This window comes from Pygocentrus nattereri, chromosome 13 (assembly GCF_015220715.1).
Source record: "Pygocentrus nattereri isolate fPygNat1 chromosome 13, fPygNat1.pri, whole genome shotgun sequence".
Classification (NCBI taxonomy): Eukaryota; Metazoa; Chordata; class Actinopteri; order Characiformes; family Serrasalmidae; genus Pygocentrus; species Pygocentrus nattereri.
Window position 1 is genome coordinate 32245679 of NC_051223.1, and position 14437 is coordinate 32260115.

At 37.2% G+C, this 14437-nt stretch overlaps 1 protein-coding gene across 11 annotated transcripts in view; it reads right to left on the reverse strand.

The window, feature by feature from the left end:
• Positions 1–14437, reverse strand: part of jakmip3 (Janus kinase and microtubule interacting protein 3) — an 83416-nt gene that overhangs the window by 67532 nt on the left and 1447 nt on the right. For all 11 annotated transcript variants that reach the window (XM_017701564.2, XM_017701620.2, XM_017701610.2 and 8 more), the window contains one exon: positions 303–541. In XM_017701564.2, coding sequence (XP_017557053.1) covers positions 303–437 — 135 coding nt within the window. In that variant the 5' untranslated portion in view covers positions 438–541. The remainder of the gene's footprint in view (positions 1–302; positions 542–14437) is intronic.

A 14437-nucleotide genomic window follows, 5' to 3' on the forward strand; every position in this document is an offset into this window, starting at 1 on the left:
TTTCAGTGTCAGCACTAGAGAGAAAACAAAGAAAATTGTTGCAAAAAGTTGATTTCAATTTTTCTGTGAGCTGCTACATTTATAGTTATGGGCTTTGGGGTGGAAATACCTGCTGTAGGGTCAACAGGCAGCTACGCATAAATACACTGGATTTTGTGACATCAAAACAACATTTTTGCAGGTTAGTTTCCCCAAACAGACTGCTTTTTTAATTTTAGCTTCCATAATGTGGTCCCTTCAAAGCACATATCTACTGAGCAGCACAAACACTTGGTCTCTGCAAGGCAAATTTTTTTGCCTACCTTGTTCTTCTCTTGCTGCAGTTCGATTTGAATATCCGTGAGTTTGGCCCTCAGCTCTTCATTGGCTGCCTGCAGGGCTGCCATGGCATCAGGCCTTTCCCCTTTGCCTCTCCCACTGGGTGCCTTCTTGGACATAGTGGGTGGTGCTCCGTGGGCCACGCCCTTCTCAGGGATGACCTGAGCTTGTGAACGATCACGTTTTTCTTTCGTTCAATGTCCAGCTACATCTTCCCATCCACCTGCGGTTCACAGAAGCAAAGGGTTTGAAAAGGTCAGTAAAAGAAAATAGATCACTGAATTAAATGCCAGTGGTGGGCAATATATGGTTTGCGTTGGTACAGATGGTATTCGCATAGTCCAGAAAAAGTGCCTCACAGCCATATTGTTGACATTCCATCAGCATAATGTGTACAAGCAGTCAATGCCAGATATGGCTTCCAAATCAAGATACCAAGAAAAGGTCAGAATGATCAGAGGTGCTGATCTGTACTACATCGATAAGCTATCTTTGAGTCCTAATTATACATTAATGCTTGCAGTAACATATCCAAGCATCTATGATCACCTATCCACAACAGAGATACACATGAAAGGAGATAAAAGCATACAAATTGCTAGAATCATGCAAGTATTTCATCTGTGGAAGAGTCAGCGATACCATCAACTACATCATCAAACGTCAATGTAATCACAAAAATGAGTAATCTCTGTATCTCTGTTTGATGAGGATCATCACTGTTAACTCAACAATAGCTGAAGTTATATGAGCCCTGCTAGTTAATGTTCTGGTTTTAAATGCGTTCACTGTGCAGCGAAATCATGAATAATTCTCAACATTCGAAAATGGCCAATGGCAAAACTACAGCATTCATTCTTCACCTAACTGTCTATGTTACCTGTGGCAAAATGATGAGAGCAAACCTTGGTAATGGAAGATGATATTATCCAAAGATTTCTCTTTACCTAGCTCAGCTTTTCAGCCTCCTTCCCCTCACAAAGTAGGACAGCTGTGATGCCAGAAAAGCTCCCACTGTTTTGTTTTTTGTTACTGTTGTTATGTCAATCAATTACTAAATATTCCAGTACAGGGAGACAAAATAAAGCTGATTTTTTAGTTTTAGTGGTACTGACGGATAACAATGGCTTCAGATTGTTTTGAAAGAACAGTGCAAAATACAAAAAAACTAAACACTAAACTTTCTTTCTGGAAGTGTGTTTTTTTAATCTGGTTACTAATACTGAATAAAGTTTCCTTGTCATTTTAAGAGCAAAAGAGCAAAAGCAAATCAACCCAGTCAACACAAGCTGGGTCAGGTTTATAAAGCTTTTAGCACAGATCAAGAAAAAAAATCAACAAATCAAGAAAAATGTGTCCAGCCTAACATCAACTGATGATGTTCCATAAACATAGCTCAAAAAAGCCTCGGCCCGTCCTGGACGCCCCTTTTATACTCGAGTGTCACCCGCTTTTGTGCATTTCAAAAATATATATATCTTTGTATTGTTTTTGTTCAAATACAGGTCAAAACTGGTTTGTATCACTGCTTTCTCTGCCAACTTTTTCAGAATTTTAATCATTTCCAACATTTTAAAATGATCCAAATGATCCTAAAATATTTCCCTCACCCACTATATTTAAGCATCACCAACATACAATCTGACTTGTTACCCTGTTACCATTACCCTGATATTTTTGTCCTTGATGGTAGGTCGACAGACCCACACTTGAGGGAAAATGATGAATGATTTCTCTCTCCACTTTCTCTGAAGTAGCTCTTGCACTTTAGGTATTAATCTTTATTTCCCCACTCCAGAAGAATTCAAATCCAGCCCAGTGGCTTTGAGGAGCCTCAGGGAGGTGAGATTTGTGGAAATGCAATAGAACCAAACCAGAGAGGTTCCAGGACATACACTTATCCCTTAACTCGCCTGACTCTACTCAGTTCAAGGGGTTTAGCTGAACAGGGCGAGCCCTTCCTCCCTCAGCCACTAAATCTCTTTATACGCTTCCTTCTCTCTTGCTACATTGCTTTCAGTCATGCATTTGCATTAGCCAGGCCCATCATAAACACTAGCACCAACGCAGAGAAGCAGATGGTTACATAGAACTTTATGAGCCAATGCATTAGTCCATAACTCAGTTCATACAAGACTCTAATGGTCCAGAAATCATATCTTCATGAACTGCTTTACAGAGAATGACTCCAAAACACAACCCCTAAAATACAAGGCCTCAAATTCCACTGCATGAATTCTTCTGATGTGTGCAGTTATAAAAACACTACTGTAAGTGGCTTCATTAGAGGCATCATAAATGTTTGCTGGGATACACAATAGACCAAAGCTTCAGTGACTGCTATGCTACCAAAAGCGACTCTGCCAACCTGTAAAAAAATAAAAATAATCTCCTTAATCTCGTTTTTATCCTAGACAGCAATGACGTGATGGAACGTCAGGATGGAAAGGGCAATTTCACCTATTTTTCATATATATATTTCATATATTTTTTATATTTCTGCATAATCCAATTGTTGAGATGTAAATAATATATTTGCAATGGGTGTGACAGAAATCAGAGATATTTTATGCCTTTTTAGTTTTCATATTTATGTTTATAGGGAATATTAATAACTGTAAATATATAGACTTTTTTGGGAGTGGGGGTTTGTACCTTACAATGCCATGCAGGTACCTCTCTGCCATTAACACTTTTTTTTGAGGGGGGGGGGGGTCTCTCAAAACATTTGTATAACAATAACCATTTAATGCAATAAGGACGTTTTAGCAACATTAAAAACTTCAGACGTCTGGTTCCTTATTAGCACGCCTCTAAATAATTCTGACTCTGTTTCTTTAAAACGGACCATTTCACATCAAACCACACTGATTGACTGTTTATATCTTAATGATTAAATTGATCTCTGTCCTGTACCTCACGTCTCCTTTTTGTCTAAGGCTGTTTCTCCTTAAGGAATCTTTGAAACACCATTGATTCTCCTGAGCAAGCAAAGAGCAATATTTGCCTCCAATACCCTTAAACTGTCAGTCATCAAGTCTTGCTGTACGGTTACAGTGAGTGAGACAGGCTTTATTTGTTTAAGGGCTCATAAGGAAGTCAAAGAACTTCCACACACAAAAGCCACACTTTTACAGAGTATTTTACATCTGTCACTTGTTGAATAAAAAGTTTTGTGTTCTACCTTTTAAACTGTGGCAGAACCAAGAGGAAATAAAATCAACAAACAATTTCAGTTAGTCGTGGTAGAGAGAGCAGGAAGCAAATGTGTGTGTGTGTGTGTGTGTGTGTGTGTGTGTGTGTGTGTGTGTGTGTGTGTGTGTGTGTGCGTGTGTGAGATTAATTGCATGTTCCAACAGCTCAAATTTGTCTGAAATGCCTGGTTTAGCACTGTAGTATGTGAACAATAGTCCATTACTCCAACCATATGGAGAATGCACTGAAAACATGAAGGGCCATTAATTATCTCTAAATGAGAATTAATTGGACACATTAATTGAACTATTTCATAAGGACATTTGGTTTTAAAAGGGGGAAGTGGGGGGACACTATGAAGTTAGAGCCTACCGTCCCTACACCCCTAAGGGTAACAATAACAGATGGAGGGTCGCTAAAATTACAACTCTATCTTGTTCGAAACAAACTTTCTAATCTAAATACATAAGATTATTTAACTTATCTCTAGACAATTTTCACATTTTAAATCATTTTATCAAGTGACGATCACACTATATTGGCAAAAAATATTGCATGTTTCAAAAATATGCTACAAATAAGCAAAATCATCATTATATAATATTTCACTTGATAAAATAAGTACAAAATTTCTAGAAATAGGTTGAATATCTTACAATATCTTACACCAGTCTCAAAATGAAAAAAAGGTTAAATATATCTACAAGATTAAAGATGATTTTACTTGCCAACATTTCATTTTTGCTAAATGGTGGGAATTAGAGAACATGTAAAGAAAAGAAAGATTTTTAACTACATACAATTATCCAGCATTAGTATGTGCCCCGCTCTACCCTAATAACAGCAATACCTAAGTTAGCTAACACTAATTCTCATGCATAACGGAAAACTGTAATACAAAAACTGTTAAGTTGTAATACAATTAAGTGAATGGATTATCCTCCTGAATCAGTCAATGTTATAATTCACTATCTATCATCCAGATTAGCTGTGCAGCTGTGCAGTAAGAGTACATAGTCTGATTATCTCTAATAGTATCTCTAATAACTGTGTAGTTATACATGAACAACATATGCAACAGCAATGTAACTACTAATGATTTAGTCAGTGTTACAAATGGATTACAGAAGTAATTACACACATGTATCGACTTCAGCTTTGCCTCATGTGATTACGCAAGTGTAAATTCTACAGAGGAACTTTCCTGGAGTGCTGTGTTAAAGTTACACTTTAAAGTAAGTGGACAGTTCCTGTGTAGTTGTTATGTAGGTACTGTGTAATAATGGAGTGGTAATATAGACATTGCTTTGGGTTTAATGCAACACTTTTAATTGCTATAATGCTATAAAAGTTACATTTTAAGATAAGGGGACGTCTGCTACACTGTTACATTACGGAATGGTTTAAAGTTGAATCTGGTTACAATGTCACAGCACTAGCAACATTAATGCTAGCTAAATGTTAGGAAAGCTGGCAGATACAGTGTAAGTAATGTCTTAATGACAGGTATTACATAAATCCTTTTACTACTGGAAAAAAAAAACTGCTGTTCCAGGCCGATTACAGATGTTGCATTTATGTTATTACTCTTGTGTAATTACATGAGAGAATAGGCTGTTACAACTGTGAAGATACAGTTGTGTAACTGGATAAGGTGCACTTCTGTAATCCATCTTTAACAGTGGCTCAATCATTAGTAGTTACATTGTTGTCGCATATGTGGTTTGCATGTAACTACATAGTTATTAGAGACACTTAATATAATGTGGGACCAAAAGTTCTATCACTTCAACTGGAAATAACATGTGATCACATAAGCTGAGAAATTACAGAAATCAAGCCTTTCATTTTGTCATATTCATAAACTATATTAGTTTTTGGGTCAGAATTTGCACATTTCACAAGCATAGCTTTGCTCTATCTGCAAAACAATGGAACTATATGGGGAAGAGACTGAACTCCTGCCGTTTAACAGGGGGTCCCAGATAAGCTGCTGATGCGCTCAGGCTCAACTTAAGAAGTATTTGTCGGTGCTGTGCTAAATCCCGACTCCCCTTTGTGTGCACGCATGTCACACAAGCATGGACACTAGATTACATTTATGATTTCAGTTGTTTCTGAGGTTAAATAATGGTTAATCCTTACTTTACTTCACATGAAACAGCAGAAAAGGACCTAAAGCCAAACAGTCTCACAGTGACAGTTTAGTTTAATGTAACAAAGGTGCTGGTTGTTGCTGCATCACTCAAAAGACTGAATGGCTTTCAGTCTTAATGGTAAGGATAGTAGTGTCTTGGTGAAAAAGGAAACGCAAGAGAGGCCATGATTCTGCTATGAGAAGTGCTCTTTAGAAGTGCGCAGCTTTGCATAACACACCTCTAAAGCTCCTTCCTCAAAAACAGAGCCAGTGGCAGCCACCACATTATTACAATAACACTATGAGCACAGGACAGCCTACAGCTCACAGCCTTATTTCTCAAGTCTGGAGCAATACCACACTTACTATAACCTAGCTCACCTCCAACGTAACATTACAGTATTACTTTTTTTGCTCATTATTGGGTAATGTGACTCTCATTTCTCTTCTCTTCACTTCACTGTTAGATGGTGCAGGTCAAGTATAAGAGCCCCTTCCCTCTCAGTTTAGTCTTTACTGATAGAACAAAGTTATATTCAATAAACAAACATCCATAAAATGTCACAGAGCCTCCAGAAATGCACTGAACTGTGTCCATCTTCTCAACACTTACGCCCAATCTTACCAAGTTTGTCATTTTTTTTACCCATGACCAGATTTTTGAGTTTGCGCAACCATGAGTGTGTTCACATGCACTGAATAATCTGACCATAATTGGATTTTTGTAGTTTTCTGATTATTCAAATGTCATGTAAACAGCACACTCCAATCTAGAAATCCAACTGAGAAATCTGACAGAGAGAGCTGGATTTCAGCTCAATAATCTGATTTTTTAGCCCATGTACACTTAATCTTTATTTCTTTAGATAATTTCTTTTGGATTTCTCAGTCCGCACATGCAAAACTCCTTTGAAGTGACATTGAAGTGACATTGAAACTACATGCTTGACGAAATGAAGGGTTTAAATATTCTTCATCTTCTAGATCATGTATGTTCATATTTTCAGGTAAAGTGGCACAATGTTTTTTTTTTTTTTAAAGCCACAGCATGTTTGAGTTTATGCTATGTTTGCATCATGTATTCTCCTGTGAGCTTATTGGCTGGTTGCAAAGCAGAAATACAATTAGTGCCTGACTCATGTAGCTCTGGAGTTTCCCCATTATCTGATTACTCAAGTGCATCTAAACATGTTGATTGAATCACTAACAAAATCTGATTTTCTACAGTGATCGGATTACTAAGTACTCCATATGTGCACTTTACATGTTTATTTCTGGTTGAAGTGATAGGAAACTTTAAATCTGGAAGAAGAAAATACAACTCTTTATTCTACCTCAATTTGTTGTCATCTGAGTCTATGATTAGTTTGTGAAAATATAAAGCAAAGCTATTTTTTTTTACTTTTAACAGAACCAAAAATGAGGATTGAGCCATTTTCCGCTTCTTCAACACCGGTTTAGACATAAAAACCGAATGACTGAAAGACACGCGGACTGGACATCTACCCTATTTAGAGATTTCGTCCACAACCATTAGCTAACTTTAAACGCTGGGCTCTCCATCCCCAATGGAAACTACACTTATACTATTAATATTCTGAAAGAGTGCAGAATTCACTGTCTATCTGGTGTTTTTTTCTGTTTCTGAAAACTAACAGCACTTACTGAGTTACACAGACTCGTAATTAAGGGTAAATTCCCCTGACAGCTCAAATGGAGTGAAGTCATGAGGGGAAATGCTTTGCTAAAGCTGTTAGTAAGATATTCTGTACGCTGCCCTGCCCTTCTCAGTCTGCTGTCATTTAGTGGTTGTAATAGCTGTGACTTTTCTCTTTCACACTCTGCCCTCTGACAGTGAAAGAAAAGACAGCTTTTCACAAAACATGAGCTGAATTTCAACCAGTCAGTCAGGCACACAGCAGGGCAGGGAAACACAGCAACGGCCACATCATCTGGAATACTAATTCCCATTGGCAGCCATAATAGAGACTGTTTAACTAATGAAAACGCTTCTCATAATAAAGACCATGTCGATGGAATTCAACATAGAGTGTAAACAACAGATAATGCACAAATGGTCATTTTTCCAGACACATTAAGCCCAATCTTGGATTAAACTACTCAGTTACTGACCAAGCTCTTATTACCCAAGGCCAGACTTCATCTCTTCCCAGAAAACCAGCGCCAGTAAGTTTCAGTCTGTACTGTGCAGTGTCTCTTGAGAATGATTGGCATTTCCACGACAAAAAAAAAAAAAAAAACTCTTTTTGTCTCAGAAATGTCAAGTCCTTGGTACGTCTTTGTGAGAGAACACCAGATTCAGAACATAATATTAACTTCCTGTTTAAAATGACATTTTGAGTCCGTGCTCATGTGAAATCTCTCTATAAACTGAAGTGTGTCAGATCGTAGCTGCAAGTATCAGTAAAGTAATCCTCCATGTGTCAGTTAACACCTGAGAGCATGCCCACTCTTTAGAGACCATGTGCACAGTTGCTTGGTCAACATAGCGTAATCTACCATGACTAACCTTTAAATACACCGTATAAAAGGTTTATAGACATCTGCTCATTCTTTTCTTCTGAAATCGTGAAAGAAAGAGACAATAGGGAGTTTGCCCCCCTTTGTTGCAGTAACAGCTTCTACTCCTCTGTGTGAGTTTTACAGTACATTGCTATGAGGATCTGACTGCATTCAGCTGCAAGAGCATTAGTGAGGTCAGGTACTGATGTTGGATGACTAGTTCTGGACCACAAACGCCACTCTTACTCATCCCACATGCACAGGACGGAGCTCCATCACACCACAGAACGCAGGTAGGTCCACTGCTAGACCCAGAGATGGGGGGCTCTATACCCCTCTATACCCACCAAAACTTGACATTGGGCTTTAGAACTGAATGGGTTTTCTGTGTGCTACTGTGTTTTCTATCACCATATAAAAGAAGCTCCATGCCATCTATACTGTTGGATGAGCATCCACATTACCAGAATTTAAAATTAGTCAGAAAATAATACAAAAGCAAAAAGAGCTGTGAAGTCTATTCCTATTCATGTATTTCCTTTCACAAAATGATAGATTGTGACAAAAACTATATAAAAGGATATGAACTTTTCAATAAACAGTCAGTAAGGAATCATGTTATAAAAGTAGAACCGTAGACCGCTTCGCAGCATTTTGAGTCCACAGTGACACCCATGCCACACATTTTGAACACTTCTGGCTTTATGCAGTTCTTTTATTTAAAAAACTAGCTGAAATGCTGTACAATTAATAGGCCCAGTTCCCAGATGCCTGAGGATGAAGCCTTACACCCCGACCGCTTCATCTGTTCCCAACAGCACGGCCCACATTTAATCTTTCATCTAATAAATCATAAAAAAAACAAAAAAAATATTTAGCTTCCCCAAACAGTACGACTGAGGGAGTCTGACAGGAAACAGCTTGAAAATTCTACCAGATAAGAAAAATCTAATCAGATATGCAGGCTGTTCCTCTGCACTGGGACTCTATTAGAAGTTGTTGATGATCCAACATGAAGTAACCATAATGTGAGGCAAAACAAATTCAGTCACAGATGCTCCAGTAATGGGAAAAGAGAAAAGAAAGAATACAGTTTTAACAGCTTTAAAGTGCAGACGCAAGCATAGCAAGAGGAGGGAGTTTAAATAAAAACACTTTTTTAATGAAAACAGTAAATGTTAATGTAGACGGGAGACAGGAATCTTTGTTTATAGGTATCCTACATTTTTTTTGTGTTTTATTTTTTCCCCTTGTGATCTATTTATAACATCTCTGTGGGTTTAAATGCCACAAAATGGTCACAATTCATTTTACATGATCATTTTCAACCTCTCTCAATCTGTCCGTGTGTCTGTGCCTTAAAAGCATTATTCAAACGAGATTCGCTTTATGTGGGAAGGTGTGATAATGTAATTTTTACCAGCATCATGTTAGTCTTGTGTGAATCCACCAGGTCAGTTATTTTTACTGACTGTTCGCTTCTGAATGGCGATAAAAGTGCCACCATATTCTGTGAAAAAAAGGCTTGGAAGCACTCAAAAAAGCGTTTTCTCTTGCTCTGTGTGGCTAAAATCAGGTCTCTATGTACTGTCACATCTCATGTACAACTCAGAACATTAAAACATGAATTCTTAATTAATGATAATTCTTATTTACAGAAAAAAATGTGATTTTATGTGGTGATGTGGACTGTCAGCTGTTGCGTAACTGACATGCTATTGACTCGGTGCATTCAGTCAAGAGAGGTAGATGCATGGTTAGAGCAAATGAAACAATGATAAAATTAAATGGTGTAAAATGTTTTCTACTGCATTGTATGTAAATTTCATGATGAATGGACCAATAGAAATGACCCAAAATGACATAAAAAATGTCTGGTTCTACTGACTTATACTAAAAGTAAAGTATGTTTTTTCCTTCTCCTGTAAAGTTATCATTTTGCAGATACAAGGTTTTGTTCCAAAAACTGATTTATATAGGCTACATGTAAATGAATCTCCTGCTATTGCAAAACCAATGACTTCAAAAAGGGCATTATTATTGGTGTTATCTAATATGGAACCTTAAATAGAAACCCAACATACATGTAAACATATCAATGTATATGAAGCAAAAGTATCATCTGTATACTACATGCAGTATAAGCAAGCATTCATCAGAGAACTATTGACTAAACAATATTTTAGACGTACTGGCCATAATCTAATCATACTACAGCTAGAGGCTCAGGTTCTTTCTCATTACTGTCATCTGGACCCATGGAACCAAACCGTTCTCACTCTCTAGGTGAAGATTGAGTGTATGCAACCAGAAGCTTACCACTGCTTTAAAGAAGCACAGCTAAGTGCTGGTTGGAGACTGAGTGAAAGGAAATGGAGCTTTAGTACAGCTGCCTCGGGCTCCTGAAGGAACTGCCCCTGTTGTGTCCCTTTTGACAGTTCATGGTGTGTAACAAATAGTGCAGGTCACTTCATGAAACAGACAGGGTGGTAGAGCCGCTGTGTTTGTCTGTAGCAGTACAAAGCAACCTGTCATGCATACAAAGTCACAATAGGAAGCCAGTATGTGCTCAACAACATTTCAGTGAAAATACTGGACCGAAGAACATAACAAACATACAAGCTATGTATAAAAATGCCCTTTAACTACAAGTTATTTTATTTTTCTGATAAGTATGCATAGAAGATAATCTATCTATCTATCGATATATATATATATATATATATATATATATATATATATATATATATATATATATATATATGTACACACATATGCATATGTGTGTGTGTGTGTGTGTGTGTGTGTGTATATATGTGTGTGTATATGAATGGAAAAAAACATACTTTACTTTTAATGTAAGTCAATGGAACCAGACTTTTTGCCATGTCATTTTGGGTCGTTTCTTTTCAGCTATATATGTATACGCACTCATCACTCATATATCTACATATACATTTACTGTTTTCTATACAAAGTGCGTCTGTTTAAACTTCCTCCTGCTGCCTTTGCAAAAAGATAAACATGATAATCCACTTGCACTGAAGGAAAATAAGAGGAGAAAAACACAAAACAGGAGAAATGATTGAAAGATACAGAGAAAATGGCTCTCTTAACAACAGTGCAAGACCTTGTAGGCAGGGGTGCAACTGCATACTTTCTGAGATGGATGCAAACATATTATCGGCGCCCCCCCCCCCAAAACCCCGCCCCTTAACTTAAAGTGACTGAAAAAAATTAAAATTAAAATCAAATATTTAAGCAGGCAAGCTAAAATAAGGAACTTTATAAACAGAATACAAATTAAATGGTAAGAGCAAAAAACAAGCAATGAGGATTTAATTAAGAAGAAATAAAATAATTCAGAATAAACTGATAAGTGGACAGGCTAAAATGTAATGCAATAAAATAGAGATTAATAATTAGCATAATAAAATATAAGCACAAAGAAAGAGGGTTAAAACACCAAATTTATATAAAAAAGTAAATTATGGAAATAAAATAAACAGTAAAACAGAAGACAGAATAAATAAAAGGAAGAAATAAATGAAATAAAATAAATAAAAAGGTAAAACAGAAAATTAAATAAATAAAAGGACAAAATAAATAAAAATGTAAAGGAAAACTCAACTAAAACAGTTACAGGCTGAATGTGTCTGAATGTGGCTTGAAACTAAGAGTTTAAGATGATTTAGTGCCACCAGCGAGCTGAGCTTTAGACCAGGCTGCCACGGTTAGGATATTAACTAGAATGTTGACTAGCTAGGTTAGCTAGCTAAACAGGCTACTATAAAGAGCTATGGCTTGACTAATGTCACTCGTTTTGAAGTTAAACCGAGAAAATAACCAGTTCAGGGTTAATCAGGTCGTAGCTGGAGAACCAAGTTTAGCTTTAACGTTAGCTTGCTGCCTCACTGCTATCATTCATCTGGCTGGCGGGGTAATATTAATATGGCTAGCCTTAGCTAGCACAGTAACATACATCTTAAACTGAAAAGGCGATCTCTTCTGATTGTGTGAATCTATTCACGGTTCACGGGGATCTTTGGGGAAACTATGGAAGGTTTGAACTCTATTAGATTCCTTTATTTTTGAATAAGTGCATTTGGGAACGCAGCAGTGAGGCAGCTTTGCTAGAACCCAGTGGTCCAAGGCTACTTTCGTACCCTACAGTCTCGTTTTGGTAGACAAAGGTGACGTAGGTGAATAAAGCGTATAAACTGACCAACCTGCTGTCTTTCAACCACTTTGAGAAGCTTTTCTTCATCCCTACAACATCTTTTTCTCTCTCCCTCTTCCGTTTTCTGTTTTGTTTTCTGTTTTGAAGAAAAAAAAAAAAAAACACACGCCTTGACGTTCCCTATGGGGCGCGTTCTCAAGCGCCTGTGTTTGGGAGCAAATGACAGGAGGGTGGGGACGGAGTGGATGGGCGCCTGATTAGTGCTGTGCTGTTTTTTGATGTGTATTATCATACTTGAACAAACAAATGCAGACGTTTTGGCGCCCCTCTAGTGCAGCGCCCATATGCGCCGCATACGCTGCATACCCCCTTTTTGCGCCACTGCTTGTAGGCTACCAAAACTGTCACCATCAGATAAACAGAACTTCAAAAGAAAGTCCAAGAAAATCAAGCTCCACTCTTGTTTCAGGGTGGATGTGAGTCCAGACCTCAACATAACTAAGTGTGTTTGGGATTATGTGGATCATGAGAAGCAAAAAATGCAATCAACTTCTAAGACTGAACTTTGGAAGTGTGGAAAAACATCCCTGCAGATTTCTTCAAAAAAATGAAAGCAAGTCTTCCCATGAAAAGCTTTTTATAATTATTATTATTATTATTATTATTATTATTAGTAGTAGTAGTAGTAGTAGTAGTAGTAATAGTAGTAGTAGTATTAGTATTATTATTATTATTTTAGAATGCTTACTACTACTACTATTACAGGACCTTTTCAGGTTATCATTATTTTTACTTACTTTTTGTGAGATTTTTGCTGAAAAAGACATGGCCATATATAAATACTCTGAATAAAATCTGAAGTCTCCAACAGTCTGGAGCATTTAAATGATATCCTTTATCTCCCCTGTGGAGATAAAGTGTGACACCTGCAGCATGGCTGGAGGTAAAACTCTCCTCTCGAGTCTCTCTGAAAGAGTGATGAAAGATGGCCATCAGCTCTGCCCAATTGAACTGGATACATTTAGTGGATCATTTGCTAAGATGAAGGGAAAACTCCTCCTGGCACTTCACAGTCAAGCCTATAGTACAACTCTATTACTTACAAGAGGCTAAAGTCATACCTCACTAAGCTCTTACTAAAGCACCAAATGCAGACAAACACAGGGCGCTTCCCACATCACATTAGGCCTTAGTCTGAAATGTGCTACTAAGGGAAATTCTTCACTGTGTTTTACACAGTAGCCTCAAATACTACTATATTAATACTACTTTAAGATAAATGCAAGATCCTGCTCAGAAAACTATGTAGTCAATGGTACAGCAGACTGATTTGCTTCTGCTCCAGTCTGATTTTACAGCACCTAGAAGCTTCTCCTTGAAAATGTCTGAAAAGGTCCAGGATCAGAGAGTTCAGTGGGTTCATCAAAGCCTTGCTTAATATTTGCACTGTTTTTAATATGCTATTAAATATGCTATGTCACTATTTTTATTTTCTTATTTTTATAACATCATGCACTGTGTCTGGGTCCTTTTGAATGTGCTAAAAAATAATACACTCAATATTATTATTATTATTATTAATATTATTACTATTAATATTACTATTATTATTATTATCATTATTATTATTATGATGTCATGCCTAGCCAAAGAAACCCCCATTTTCTCGGAATAGAATCAGTCAGTCTGGGAGAATCTGGACGCAAGACTAAATTAACCCTTTAATCACATATAGGCACTATGACTCAGCATGTTCTGCTTTCGAGACATAACTGAAATGAATGGTAATGAACTGTGTTTCCCACTCGCACGTATAATTACCAGAACAGCTTCATTAATAAATGTGAGGTTACGCCAGGGAGATCATTTAAATGCACTCAGGCCCTGAGGCCATGTCATTGATTATTTGACTGTACTCACCATTCAAATGTATTGATTCTGATGGAGAAACATCTTACTTTGTGTTATATAAGGAATTCATTAAAGTTTTAACACTGCACAGTTCTCTGATTGCAAAGCCGGTGGGCCAGTTTGCTGCACAGTGTAATGTTTTGCCTCCTTTGTCACATCTCCCTGAAGTAATC